This window comes from Sinohyriopsis cumingii, chromosome 12 (assembly GCF_028554795.1).
Source record: "Sinohyriopsis cumingii isolate HCF-2022 chromosome 12, ASM2855479v2, whole genome shotgun sequence".
NCBI classification, from domain to species: Eukaryota; Metazoa; Mollusca; class Bivalvia; order Unionida; family Unionidae; genus Sinohyriopsis; species Sinohyriopsis cumingii.
The window spans coordinates 104,847,978-104,864,140 of NC_142972.1; the positions used below are offsets into that span (position 1 = coordinate 104,847,978).

Consider the following 16,163-nt stretch of genomic DNA (forward strand, 5'->3'; position numbering starts at 1 on the left):
GATTGGGGGCTGGATGATTTATTGGATTATACCGATGCATGCTTGGGGACTGATTTATCTGACTATATCAGCACATGCTTCGGGGCTGATATATTGGACTAGGGTAACGGATGCTAATCTCTCAACATTGGGACAAAAGCAACCTGATTATGTATGCCCCAGTTTGTGTTTGATTGAACGAAATATTACATTCCAAGAGAATAAGAATTAGACTGCATTTTACATGATCACACACATACACACACACACACACACTGTTGCAGATAACCTCGCGGTACATTATGTCGTGGTCAGCGTGACATATAACCGTTAAAACTGTCGTATGGGCATGTCTCGCAATAAATTTGGCAGCTCGGGATGGTTAAGCTATCTTGTTTGGGTTTTTTTTGGGGGAGGGGGCACACATTAGTTTTAATTAGAGACCGTTCGATAACTGTGGACAGATGTGGTAACGTAAGGTCATTTAGAGGGAAATGAGAAAGATTAGACAAACTAGAACCCGAAATTTGGGTAATCTTATGCCATTTTAAGCATTTATAATAAAGTGATATTTTCCGGAATAGTTATTAATAAAGGCGGTCAAGAGATAATTATTCTGACTTTGATGAGATTGTTAAAAGCTTTGATAAAGAAAATAATCACGATTTGCTAAGATAAACGGGATTGGTTGGGGTGGTGGTGGTGTTCCCAGACGAAAATCAAGAGTTAAGTAATCTCCCCCGCGAAATTCGCCAGTCGACGTTTCTTTGTGAAGCCAGAAGATGGTTCCGAGGAAAATAAATGAATGATTTCATTCCTTAAATAAATAGTCAATGGAACGTGGGTCTGTTAGAATTTGAGAGAGAGAGAGAGAGAGAGAGAGAGAGATCCATTGATGTAAGTTTGTAATTATTTGCTGGATTATTCATTTTAAATTCATGCTTCAATTTTCCTTGGGCTCAGAAAATAATCGAACATTCATCTATCTTGAATGTGATATAAATCCTGTAGTGTAGGAATTTCATGCATTATTCTTATTTTCATTGTGTGAGTAACTTTATTTGTTCTGAATGCTATATGTTGGCTAACATAGTCAACTAGTAATTAACAGCCCACAGCGGGCTGTAATGGCTATCTAGGAGGCATAATTATGTAATGGTTCCAACAGGAATGCGAGTAGCAGTTTGAAAACACACGAATTCATGTTAAAATGCTGTTTGTATATCATAGCAGGTTGCGAACTGACCATAGCTTCGTTCTGTTGAATTACGATAAGACAGCATCTGGCGTAGAAAAGAGTGGGAATAGTATTTGATCCCAGAAGAAAACAAAACCTAACATATTTAGCTTGGGCATTATATATTATTTGAATGAAACAATAGATCAATACATGTACTGCACGGTGGAAAAGAGCACAGTCTACAACCAAGACGGTCACTCGATGAGGCGAGAGAGAGAGAGAGAGAGAGAGAGAGAGAGATGAAATACGGCAACACTGACCTATCACCAACGGCGATTGGAATAAGACAGAAAGCAACCAGGTTATGCAGAGTCAATTAAATGATGAAATTTGTTTCATCGGTGTGTGTGTGTGTGTGTGATTTGGATTTTTAACGTAGCTTTAACAATTTTTCAGTCATATCACTACAATGTCTGCAGTGTGGCAGTTTATAGTGATGTCTAGCACTGGGGAATCATGCCGCAGACATCTAGCATGATTTCCCACCCAGTCACGTTATCCTGACACCAGTTTATAGTCGGGGCCCCGAGTGGCCGAGTGGTCTAAAGCGCTCACCGTTACGGATCACTGCCATCTCACCTCTGTCTGCGTGAGTTCGAGTCTCAGGCTCGGCTCACGTTAGTACGTGAGAAAGCCTGCCAGTAGCTTTTCGTGGATCGGTGGTTCTTCCCGGGGTTTGCCAGAGTTCTTCTTCCACCAATTATACTGGTCGCCATGTATAGCCTATCTTGTGCTGAAAAATGGCGTTAAACCCTACAACAACAACAACAACAACCAGTTTATAGTGATGTCTAACATCATGCCGCAGACATGGAGCATGATGTCCCACCCAGTCATATGATCCTGATACCAATCCGACCAGCTGGTAGTACCATTTTTATAATTGTTTTTGGTATGACTCGGCCGGGGATCGAACACACGAACTCCCGCATCCGAGGTGGACGCTTTCATCGGTGTAACAGAACTGCTAATTAAATTTCGCATACATTTTGTAACTCTGTTTCTAAGAGAAAGGGAATCATTCAAATATCACGTTCCATTTCATTTTGTTTACCTAATTGATTAAATTGTTATATTATATTATATTATATATATATATATATATATATATATATATATATATATATATATATATACTCTCATATTTCTGCTATTCCATCCATTAATTTCACATTTTATTGTATTGTTTACTCGATCCGGGCAGTAACACTGTGGCCAATCAACTATTTCATAGATAACGATAACAAAAGCATCATAAGAAGTGGAGACCACACATCCCATTTTCTGACCCTCTCTCTCTCTCTCTCTCTCTCTCTCTCACACACACACACACACACACACACACACACACACACACACATTTTATTTTAGATACTGTGGCGAGACGGACTTCTTGAGGCATGATTAAAATTGGACTGTGCATGCGAAGACAACAGTTTTGCGAGTAACTCATTATATCGGCGACAAAATGGAAATGAGTAGTCTTTATTTGTGCTCGTTTATGAAACAATTCCACCAGGAAACTATCTCTCATCCTTAACAAGAATTCCACCACCAGCAGATGTCGAAATTAAACTTACTAATAGACAGCTCATGACCATTCAGTTTATCACGATGACAAGCTGTAAGCGTTTTTGTGGTCAATAGTTTTGAGAATGACTGCACTTTGCTATAAAGGGTTTGCAGGTGCCCGTTTAGAAAACTCTTGTTTTTATTCGTCTTTGTGACTTTTGCAATCTTTTAAAATTAAATATACATATATTAAGGATCAATCGCAAAACATTAACGTATTTTAATTTTATGATCCCACTGGAAGTAATATTATGACATTACTCTCATGATGAAATCTTGATCTACAAACCCATTTGGGTGCCTCAAAATTCCACGTATGCGCATGCGTGAAGGTTGTTTACAACCAAATTGAACCTTTAATATGGCCACTGAATGAATGATCCATGGCCAGAGGACATGTGTAAATCAGAAAAAATATGTTTATTCTGTCGGATTTAATCAGTGCGTTTGGGCCTATAACTTGAAACTTGTGATTAGTTTAGAATTTTTTATCAAATACATGGATCATGCCCAACGAGTGAATGAATTTGGATCTCTCGACGTCACCGCTCTCAACAAGCAGACACTATCTAGTCTGTGATGCATGTCAGTAGACCGGGTCAGATTAAAACCTTGGTCAGATTTTAACCGTTTCTTTCTTACTGTTGTAAACAAATTCAGATCTACGATTGTTTATACATCTAGTGAAATTATTCTGAAATGGCCTTGGTAATACCATAGATAAAATGTGTTTGGCTAATTTACTAACGCGTTTGGATGTTTGTGCCTGTGCCAGGGTGAATTGACCCCTTGCCTCTTGAGATTTGACAGTTCACACGTGGTGTAATAATATGGCGGCTGACCGTAACAGATTTTCCACGTACGGTTACCCGTTGAGATTTGAATTACCGGGATCTGACATACAGAAGACGGGATTTTTGAAGAAACTGAAGGTAAAGCATAAAATGTTGCAAAAGGCCAGGTTACAAAAAACAAAATACACCGAAGAACCAAAATGCTCTTATTCATACCGTAATACTCGTGAAGACGAATGTATTTATAATTTAAATGTGATTGAATAATGATTAAAAAGCGGAGTAGATTAGATTGAAGTGATCTATATACGAATTTTTTTCTTTTCTTTCTTCAATTGTTGCATCATGTAACGACTTATTCTTGTACTTCATTGGATAGCAAGGATGGCTACAAGCTGAATAGTATAATTTACATACGGTGAATGTGTCTGTGATTATGATTTTTAACGTAGCCTTAACAATTTTTCAGTCATATCGCTACAGTGTGTGCAATGTGGCAGTTTATAGTTATGTCTAGCACTGGGGCATCATGCTGCAGACATGTATCATGTCCCACCCAGTCACATTATCCTGACACCAGACCAGCTATCCTAACACTAACCTTTTAATGCTGAGCACCTAGTGAGGCAGCTGTTAGTACCATTTTTGTAAGTCTCTGATAATGTTTCGGCCCAGGTTCGAAAACCCATGACTGCCTGCTTCTGAGGCGGATGCTCTAACCACTAGGCCACCGGAGCGGTCACAGCCATTGAAAGTGTAAACTATGAAAGTACCAAACTCCGACATTATATATTTAGTTACAATAATATCGATTTGACAAACGAACAAATACTAGCAGACCCTCTCCATGTGACCCACCTCCTTGGTATGTGGACATTTTTTAGCTTAGTATACAAATTACTATGCATGGATCAGGAAATTAAAAACATCCCATTTTTTGTATTAAAATAAGTGATGCTCGTATCCCCAACAAAATAAAAGAATGATAAAGAGAATATAAAAATAGATGTGTTCCATGCACCACAGTTTTTTAAAAAAAAATTTAAAACCTTTAATATGACCTCTTTTCAAGGGTTTTTTCATTATTGAGAATTGAAGGAGACATTTGTCAAGATCAAGAAGAAATTTGATTTGCCACATGGAATGCATTCTGTACTACACTGAATTTAACATTTACTTGACTTTTTTGTCAAGAAAATTATGCTGATAAAATTTGCCTTCTGCCGGATGTTTTTAAGTGGCATTTCTGTTTTGTGTCAGCTTCATATTTTTTTACATTAAAACACATAAGTACATGTATATGATCTTTTTAAGTAGACAATCGTGCTTCTCACATTCATATTCTGATTTCTATTATTTCAGTTTTGACTAATTTGCCATTGTATCAAACCTGTCCAATATAGTAAAATCAACTAAGACTGAGTGACATCATTACATGAATTGTGATAGAAATTGGTAGGACTGCACTGGTGGCCTTGTGGTTTGAGCACCAGTCTTGGATGCAGGAGGTTGCAGGTTCAAACCCTGGTTGAGTCATACCAACGACGTATAACAATAGTACTAACAGCTGCCTCGCTTTGTATTCATAATTAAGGGCTTAGTGTTAGGACTGGTCAGCCTAGGTGTGAGGATAATGTGACTGGTTGGGACATGATGCTACATATAGCATGAACCAACAAGGGATGCAACTACTACTGCACAAAAAATCAGCCTCACTTTCATGTCCACATTGACTGTCCTCTCGGGTGTTCTATTACGCAGTTTCTTACGTTTATTTCAGTTGGCTGTTTAAAATTAACATCTAGTATAAGCTCTTGATACATTAAACTTGTAGTGTAGTCACAGTACATTCCAAAAACTTGTTGGAATCATGGATTCCAAGTGTTTTGAACATTTCAGAAACTTGATTTCCATAGTACTCGTGTCTGTACTGCTTTAATTTTATCATAGCTTTGAAGCGCAATCAAGGAACAATACCTTCAAGGATTTTATGTGCATTTACCGTAAAGTGTTTGAACTTACTTTGGTTTCAATTGAGGGTCGTGTGTGTGCAAGCTGGAAGCTGATACTTCAGAGATGGCGGCCGCCTGAGACATTTGGTGTTTTGGACACTGACTTGATGTTTCAGCATCGATTAACATTTGACTGCTTGAATATTCCAGGGAGAAGGAAAGGTTAAACAATCTAAATTCTTTTCAGTAGGTTCTGTTGATAATTACTCACTTATTTGCTGATTTTTATTTCTGTTGTGGTTTAGTGTCGAGTGTAGATTACAACGTAAAATTGTAAATATTCTTTTATGATGAATTAAAAATCTCACTGAACAAATTGGGTCAAGAAAAAAAAGAAGAAAGCAGGTCTCAAACACAATTTGCTTGCTTTTCCCCATGTATTTTTAAGTACTAAAATTGTGAATTTTGAAAAATGGAAGTTCAGATATTTTTGTCATAATAAGGCCCTGTGAATTAAAACGTTCCTTCACAAAAATCCGATGTGTGAAGCAACATTTATGTGGTTATCTCTTCATATTAAAACTTTGTATCTCTAGCTCCTTTGCCCCAAACTAACCAAAGATGCCATTAAAAATTGCTATAATTATAATATATTAAAAAAGCTAGAAGTTCTATTTGTGGTCCAAACTTAAAAAACAAAACAGCATTTTATAAACAGCTAAATAATCTTTATGAATGGGCCAAATTTGGTTTTGATATCTCTACAAATAAAAAAACGCTGGTATGGTACCACTTTTTGGCACAAAAATAATTCATTGTTAAACAGAGTTAAGTCAACATTGTTTGAAAAAATGCATAAAAAATAAAATTTCTGACATATTTTCATAAAATAAACTTTTATATGCTTCTTTCAAATAGCATTACATGTGTGCAAATTTTGATTGAGTTATCTTTCAAATAAAAAAATGATTGGTTCATGCTACTACATGTCTGCAACATGATGTACCAGTGCTAGACATCACTGTAAACTGCCAAACTGCAGACATTGTAGAGACATGACTGATTTCGTTTTAAAGCTACATTAAAAATCCAAATCACACACACACACACACACACACACAAATTGGTAAAATGTAATTAATTTGTATAAAAATTGCTTAATTTTATTTTGTTTTTTATTATTATTAAAATGATAAATCATAATAATGGAGTATACACCAATATATTCACAAAAAACATGTAAATACTTGTGTATCTCGGTGTATTTACTTTTTTGTACATATTTCTGTGTTTCTAGTAACAGCCAAAGGCTGACGTTATTCACTCATCTGTTTACCTCGTCTGGAAAAACTGTTGGTATGGCTGCTCTGTTTAAATTTACATTAAGCTACTCTTGGCGCTGTTGCATACCTGATCTGCGAAATGATTACCTTTAATTCCATGTTTGTAAATCATTCTTGTGAAAGCTTTCGTACTCCTTCACTTCTGGTACAAATATAAACTTTTAGAGTAAATATTGAATGAATCTTTTGGGTGAAAAACAAAATTGTTTTGTAACCCAATCAGTGAACTTTTCTGTTATTCACTTAGAACAAGGAAAATGTTTTCTTATTTTCTGCTGATACGAATGGGTTAGCTAAGTTATATTTAGAGTTTGAAAGTAGCTGATTTCTTAGGCAATGTCAGTTTTATATCATGTCATGCTCTTTGCTATGCGGTGTTTTATGCACATTTGCATCTTTATCTGTGTAATTCAAGATAGATAAAAAAGTGTTTCCTTTTACACCTAGAATCCCCCACATTTTTATTGGATCCTGTTTTTACACCATTTTTAATTTTACTCTGACCCCCACGTCTGACACAAGTGAATATTTGATTCTCAGTCTTTTCAGCTATAAGTGATACATCGACAAATGGATACACTAAAAAGATATTTTGTTTAGGTGTAGAGTGGGAGCATGGATCTTTTTGCATGATAACATATTTCCATTTGACTGCAGTGATGCATGCATTGGAAGGTTTTTGTTTGCTTATGATTTGGCTATCAAAAACAAAACTTTGTCTCCTGAAAAAACCGCAGATTCACCTACTTGCTTTATGTTTTGCACACCAATCATTACTATTGTCTGCAGTATAAATATCGTTAGTGAATGTCAGCAGCATGAATATTCTTTGTAAAATTTAGAACACGGCTGTAATATGAAGTAGTCATTACAACACAATTTCCATTTTAAGGTGCTTTGTACTCCGATAAATCTGCTCCCAAACCGGTAATGTTATTGTTAGAACATGTTTTAGCTGAAGTTTCATCATTTGAAATATTTTGGATTAATGTACTGACCGGTCATTATGCGGATGGTCTTCTCCATCATGAACACACCGCAACCATGCAGATTGTCTTTCAGAAAGTTTGTACACAGCACCTGTGCTATTAGGCATTTCATATTCTGAATAATAGAACTCTTTTATGGTTTTTATTATTTACTGCGTTACTTTTGTTAAATCTGTCACCGAATGATTTGTTGGAGAATAATATGGGGTACAGCTTTTATAAGAAGGATTTGATGGAAATTTTATCATAGCCTCATTGAGGTTTCCATGTATAGATGAGAACCTATTTTCAAACCTTTCAACATTTTAGAGTTGAGGAAACAGACATCAAAGAAATGCAATGATCACATATAAACTAATAAAGGATTAATAGTGGTATTATATAGCTGACCAGAGCTGATTGATATTTTTTTGTAGTCAGGGGAATGAGGCAGCAAAGAAATACAATGATCAGAATATAAACTAACAAAGAATTCATTGCATCAAGTCCTGTACTCCAATGTTGAAAGGACCACTCTGGTGGCCTAGTGGTTAGAGCATCCGCCTTGGTAGCTGGAAGTCGAGGGTTAGAACTCCGGCTAGTCATACCAAAGATTAAAAAAAAAAAGTACTAACAGCTCCCTCGCTTGGCGCTCACCATTAAGAGGCTAGAGTTAGGACTGGTCGGCCTGGTGTCAGAATAATGTGACTGGGTGGGACATTGTGCTATATATCTGTGGCATGATGCCCAGTGCTAGACATCTCTCTAAACTGCTACATTGCAGACATCATAGCGATATGACTGAAAAATTGTTAACGCTACGTTAAAAATCCACACACATACACCAATGTTAAAAATGAAGCAATGTTTTGAACAATGTGCAGTTGGAGAATTACTGCAATCAAAAGCTCCTGTTGAGAAGCAGTCATTAGCGGCCAAACAAAAACTGAAATCATGGTTTATTGTAATCTAATAATGTATTTAGGCTGGTTTGATATTAACGACGCATTGATTTATCACGGTATTACACATTAACTCTGGTGATAGGAAACTTCAACTGGGTACCCGTTAATCCTAACCATCGGTTACCTGGGTACCCGATTAAAGGGAAATTGTAATAAATGTGAACCTATACTGCTTTGTTGTAGCTTCACACATGCCAACCCAAAGTGTGGTATAAGAATAATTTTTACTAATATAAGTTGCAAAAAAACATAAAGAGTGCAGTCTGTATGTTACATGCTATAACTACAGAAAACTGTAGGAAAAACTTATATTTATTTTATATACTTACTGGACCCAGTTGTCCATGTTACCTGTTTTTATACTTACTGGACCCAGTTGTCCATGTTACCTGTTTTATATTATCTGGACCCGGTTGTCCATGTTATTACCCCGGTTATTGTACCTGTTGGCATTTTAACTGCCGATCAGATATCACAACACAAACTTGATACAGAATGAAACAAAGTAAATGATGTGAACCATGCTAAAATCATTTTTTTTCTTGACAGTATCCAGAAGGATACAACAAGACTTCCATACCTAAAAGCATTCTCTCTATGGATTTCTTCCCAGAGTTTACTTTTTCTCAATTTTTTTTTGGTTGCTATTGTAAGAACACCTTTGAGCTTTCATACTAAGTTGTTAGGGAAAATTATGCGCATCTGATCTGGTTAACAGTTGGAATATTTTCAACATTGATTTAAAAGTCTACATCTGAGAAATGAAAGTTATAGAGTTTACATGATCCCATTATCAGTCTTTAGCTTCATAAAAAATATCAGTATTAGAGGGCGATCTTTATTATGATTATTTCGTAGTTGGGATTTAGCGGTGGAAAAAATAATAATGTTGAAAATTGAAACAGTGTGTGGTAAAAAGGATGCCATTGAACATACATTTCTGGTTTTCTGATGTGGACTTTCGTGCATGTACTTGTAATCAGCATTGAAATTTGTTTAAATGTTTCCTTGTTGAATGCACACAGTTCTTTCAAACACTTCTTAAATTTTGCAAATGGATTTAGAAGAGGGTGAACATTAAATATCCAGTGAAAATAATCGTGAGTGTTATGCATTGCAATGATTAACAGCATAAAATATACAATCTGTTTCCATCTGCATTAGATTCCGGTTGATTGGGGCAGTCGTTTATTTGAGTCAAATCTTAAAGAACAAAATGCATGTATACCTTTTTAACTCCACAGCATAATATGGGCAGTCGCTTAATTGGGCTAAAGTGTTCAAGTCCGGATGTGTCCCAATTAACAGGAATCCAGTGTGTTTGAAATATCTGCCTGCACACTTAGAAAGTTCTAAGAATTTTAGTCTCCCATAAAGGGCTCTTAGTGGCCTTGTGGTCTAAAGCACTCTCCGTTACGGATAACTGCCATCTCACCTCTGTCTGCATGGGTTCGAGTCTTGGATTTGGCTAATGTGGGTATGTGAGAAAGGTTGCCAGTAGCTTCTCGTGGGTCCGTGGTTCTTTCTGGGGGTTTTCCTCCACCATTAATACTGGCCACCATGTATAGCCTATCGTGTACTGAAAAATGGCGTTAAACCATAGAACATGTCTCCCATAAATTAAAAAGCCCTGTGCTTTTTTTTATTGTTTTGCCTGAGTATTTTCTGCATTGTGTGGTCAGCCAGAATGTTATTGATACATAATTAATAACACCTTTTGTTGGTCATGTATTATATTTTGAGGCAAACATTATACTTGGGGCTGTATTTGCAGTACACTTTTGGTCAGAAAATGATAATGTCCATGCATAGTTGACTCATTCTGAACTGATAAAGGCTTAGAGATTTTATAATAAATGAGTTAAATGTTACAGTAGAACCTGTCTTGAAAGGCCATCTCTTCTGACAAAAAACAGTGGTCTCTCAGGAGAGGTGGTCCCTCATTACAGGTCATAGGACTATATAATCAATAAATCTGTACATTGAAAATACAGTTTCTCAAGACAGGTGATCTCATATAACAGTGGTCTTTCAAGAAAGGTTTTACTGTACTTATAAGTGAAGAGTAGTTGAAGCAAAGAAAGACCAATATTGTTTTCACTTGTACTGTATTTAGAATAACATTTGCATCCAAAGTATAAGTAACTTGTAAGACCGTTACAGTGGCCTAGTTGTTACAGCATTCGCCTTGGATGCAGGAGGTCATGGGTTCGAACCCCTGTCAAGTCATGCCTAAGATTGATAAAAATGGTAATAACAGCTGTTTTGCTAGGCGCTCAACATTAAGAGGTTAGTAATAGGACTGGTCGACCTGGTGTCAGGATAATGTGACTGGGTGGGACACCATGCTACATGTCTGCGGTATGATGCCCCAATGCTAGACATCATAGAGATATGACTGAAAAATTGTAAAAGCTATGTTAAAAATCCAAATCACACACACACACACGTTTCTGCGGCATGATGCCCCAGTGCTAGACATCACTATAAACTGCCACATTACAGACATCGTGTTTATATGACTGAAAAATTGTTAAAGCTACATTAAAAATCCAAATTACACACACAGTAACTTGTAAGTGACCTATAAGTCCCCTAAGTCAAGCACATACGGTATCACTTAAGTCAGAAGTTATTACTATACGAGGTGGACTTATTTGCGTTTCTTGAAAGATCTTTGGTGGACAAGTGCCAGAATAACCCTAATGCAACCTGTGATTAATTTCCTTAGTGCATTTTCTTGGTTTCATAAAGAGTGTTCCAAAATGCAGAAATAAGTGAAAACCAGCTCTGGACTACAGTTAAATCTGACCTAATGGTCACCTCAGCTCAGTTGTCACTTGGTCACAATGACCATTCTAATTCCCAAGGGCAAATTTCCTATATAAATGTAATGTAATCAGCAGTCACCTGGCTTGCATTGTCAGCGATCATGTGTTTGCAGGGTTAAGAATGGCCATTGTGATCAGGTGACTGCTGAACACAGGTGACCATAATCATAGCTGCCAAGTGTCCCATTATTCCTGCATTTGTTTAGTATTTGGACCTCAATGCAGGTGTACATTTGTCATGTTAGAAATCCACTTTTGAAAAATAAATCCTTGCAATTATGTTTAGAATGGGAACCAGGTTCCATTCTTAGAGTAAATGTATTGCATGTATTTATAGATATTGAGTTTTAAAATATGATTGAATCATTCAAAATCGAGGCTACCATGCCAGTCTTTAATCTTTAACACATTAACCCCTGGAGCTTTTTGTCATTTTTGCCTGAAAATAGAGTAGGAAACATATTTTGAAAACTATTTCTAAATAGATCCGAAAAGACCAAATCCCCGGTGATCTTTAAATAACATACTGCCTAGTTGTGTTAGAAACATCGTTTTTCATTGACTATTTGACTCGCGCATGAGCAGAAGGGTAAAAGTTGGATTTTTTCTTTTTGCTAAACGGAGCCATTATTTTTGAATGGAGACCATTCTTTATTCCAAATGCCCATCCTATCCTACTTTTTGCAAAGGCTTATCTGTCTGTTTGCAATTCATACCGGTTTGCCTTAGATCTGAGACAAAAAAGTCTAAAATCCAGACACAAAATCAGATTCTGACCACGGGCGAATTTTGGGTTTAAAAAAAATCGGGTCCAAAAAATGAGGTTTTTCTATCAGTATTTTGTAGTGCAACTAGATATTCCAGATTATTTGGTATCATTGTAGAGCTACATCTGTCTACGTTTCTATAGTACCACCCACTTTAGTGTATCTTGCATGACCATGACGCTACAGAGCTTGGCAGTAGGCTACTACCTCCTGCCCCATAAAGTCGTTGCTAGGGGTTAATGTTAATGTGTTAACGACCATTTTGGATGCGCAAACAGTTGCTGATATTGCTGTATCTCATCTTCATAGTAGTCAATGTCTAATTAAGTCTAAAAAGAAAGCAGATGATTCAGAATTTACTCTAGCAAAGACAAGAAAACAGAACTGGAAGGACAACTTTGCTATCCTTTGAAGATTTGTGGAACCATCTTGTAAAGAAGAAAACCTTGTGTTTTGCAATCTGTGTAATTGTGATTTCGCTATTGGGTATGGAGGCGCCAGTGACATGAAACAGCTAATAGAGATGAGTTTGCTGCTTCTTCATCAACAACTCAGCCCGAATTTGCAATCTTTATAAATACCAGAGAGAACCTTGATGTAATTCAATCAGAAGTTTGTGTTACAAAATTTGTTTTAGAAAGGAACCTTTCTTTTTCACTTGCTAGTAACAGGGTTCCCACGCTATCGGGAAATCAGGAAAAAGTCGGGAGAAATTATAATCTGAGTTGTTTTATGCTATGACTCGTTTCTTTACCACATTCCATTGCTGATTGTGAGAGGATTTTTAATTCAGTAAAAAAACTATCGCACATAATCCAGATGCTCAGTTAAAGATGGTACATTGGAATCAGTGATAGGTGATTTGACAATGTCTGGAAAAGGCTGCTATAAAACAGCCTGTATCAGATTTCCTCGGAAGGTGCAAGAGTGCAGCATATACATCTTTGACATTAAGTTATTAATCAAGTTGGGGGACCCCGAGTGGCTGAGTGATCTAAAGCATTCTCCGTTACTGATCATTGCCATCTCACCTCTGTCTGCGTGGGTTTGAGTCTCCGATTCGGCCAATGTGGGTATGTGAGAAAGCTTGCCAGTAGCTTCTCGTGGGTCAGTGGTTCGTTCCGTGGATCTCCCGTGTTCTTCCTCCACCATTAATGCTGGCCACCATGTATAGCCTATCGTGTGCTAAAAAATGGCGTTAAATCCTACAACAACAACAACAATTAATCAAATTAATTTCTGGCTTTACTGATGTGTGTTGATGTAAATAGTTGCGTATGCATACAGATTTGAAAAATCAGTATTTGTTCCTGAAAATCATTATTTTTATCATAAGCAGTCAGTAATTTTGTACTCTTGGGTTTGCACTTATGCATTAGGACATGCTTGACATTTACAGTACTGTAATATTTATTACTGTTGATAAATGTTGAATGTTCTTTGTATGGACAGTTGGAAACAGTGCAATTTTAAGGACTGCAGGATGACAAGAGAACACAATCATAACTATGTGAATGATACAGAGAATAAACATAAATCAATACTGTTATTAGTTTGTATTGTTTGGTGGCTATTTTTCTCCATGATTATATGTTATGTATAATTCTGTTTTGTACCTGACCTTAATCAAGACTCAAATTCACTAGGTACATTAATTTTGTAAACAACACAATACATAGCTAATATTTCTTTTTGAGTGTAACATATATTAGGAGGTAAATGAGTATAGCTTATATATTAGGAGGTAAAGGAGTATAGCTTATATATTAGGAGGTAAAGGAGTATAGCTTATATATTAGGAGGTAAAGGAGTATAGCTTATATATTAGGAGGTAAAGGAGTATAGCTTATATATTAGGAGGTAAATGAGTATAGCATATATATTAGGAGGTAAAGGAGTATAGCTTATATATTAGGAGGTAAATGAGTATAGCTTATATATTAGGAGGTAAAGGAGTATAGCTTATATATTAGGAGGTAAAGGAGTATAGCTTATATATTAGGAGGTAAAGGAGTATAGCTTATATATTAGGAGGTAAATGAGTATAGCTTATATATTAGGAGGTAAAGGAGTATAGCTTATATATTAGGAGGTGAATAGGTTTATCTCAATCTCAGTATTGAACATTAGTATTCCCTGATGTTTGACATGTTTTTTGTTATAATTTTAGTAATATACTTTATCTTGTTAACAGCTTTGAATGGTCTAGAAATTAATTTTTGACTGGTTCCATTTTCGTTTTAGCATTTTATGTAATTTTGTTTACTTGAGTGATTATGGTACTCATTCTTGCCAAACCATCTTGAAGCAGAATTAGTCTTATTGCTGCGTTCAAGTCCCAACCTTTAAAAAATATGCTGTGACAGGATTTTAAGGTGTCGTAAATAAGCTGGGATGGGATTATTTAGACACTCATACAAGATGGACACACACACACACACACACACACACCTCTCATGTGTTGTGATAAAAGTATCAGCACATCATTTGTCATTTCAAAGAGCAATTTAAAAACCTTATAAACTGTGTGTTGTCCTGCTTTATGATCATGTTTGCATCAAAATAATGATTCTGTATGCAGATACTGTACATTTTAATTGATAAAATTCCTGCAGAAAATTATCACACGCTTGATGTGGTTGAAACTCCAAGCATTTGTTGCATGGTCATTTGAAAATTTATTTGTATTTTTTTTGCTGTATGCAGAAGCGAAACAAGTTCTTTTCATATTCCATGCTGTAAAAACAAAGAGGACTTAACACCTTGATATTTGTCACATGTTTTAGGTAGTTATGTTTAAGGTTACCTTTTTTTGGCAAAAATAAAGTTAAACATTTTTTCATGATGAATCTTTCGAAATTTGTAAATATTTAAGTATAAAAAGTTTTTATTATTGTTAAATTATTTTCTTTCTCCTGTGCATGGAAGAGTAACTGTTTTAAGTGACCGTTTGGAACATTCTAAATGTTGTCCTCTCTTCACTTCTCCCTATTTTCCCATCATGTTGCATTTTTCTTGTGTTGTAACCTTGATTGACAAATTTGAATCCAGCTTGGACGCTGAGTTGTTGATTGCTGTGGTATGTTTGATTGAATATCTCTTAATTTATTTCAGACAATGAAGAAGAAATTCTTTGTCCTACGATCAACAAGCAGCAGTGGCCCAGCAAGATTTGAGTATTTTGACTCAGAGAAAAAATTCACCGCCAATCTGCTGCCAAAGCGGTCAATCCCACTGCACCAGTGCTTTAATATCAACAAGAAGACTGATACGAGACATAAATATGCCATTGTGCTCTTCACCAAGGAGGAATCATTTTCGTTTATCACTGAAAATGAGGTTGAGCAGGAGACCTGGCTCAACCTTCTGCTTGAGTACCAGAATGAATACCTCCTTATGACAAAGGAACAACCTCGACCTCATTTTGGTATAACTTACTAGATATTTTTCAAAATTATCTCCCTGAAAATCATTGATATCAATTTGATTTCCACAGATATCTCAGACCCTTCAAAATTTGTAAAAATATGTTTGGGACTACTCCATTTGTTGGCTTCTTGAGGAATTTCATCCCTTATAACCTATGGCACGACATGTCCTCTTTGTTACTAAGAATAGTTTATGTGTCAAATAATAATGCACTTTCTATATTTAGCTCTTTGACTTTTTGTCCTTGAAACTCCAAAATTCATATCCTCAGAGGAAATGATTATTACCAGTAGGAGTTGTTACCTCCCTTTTAACAAGGAATG

The 16,163-nt window shown here is 36.1% G+C and overlaps 1 protein-coding gene across 1 annotated transcript in view; it reads left to right on the top strand.

Annotated features, from left to right (window-relative positions):
- Nucleotides 1–3,153: 3,153 nt before the first annotated feature.
- Nucleotides 3,154–16,163, top strand: part of LOC149787175 (uncharacterized) — a 79,426-nt gene continuing 66,416 nt past the window's right edge. Inside the window, exons 1-2 of the mRNA XM_089977675.1 lie at nt 3,154–3,723; nt 15,526–15,838. Of these exons, the coding sequence (XP_089833801.1) occupies nt 3,622–3,723; nt 15,526–15,838 (415 nt within the window). The 5' untranslated portion in view covers nt 3,154–3,621. The remainder of the gene's footprint in view (nt 3,724–15,525; nt 15,839–16,163) is intronic.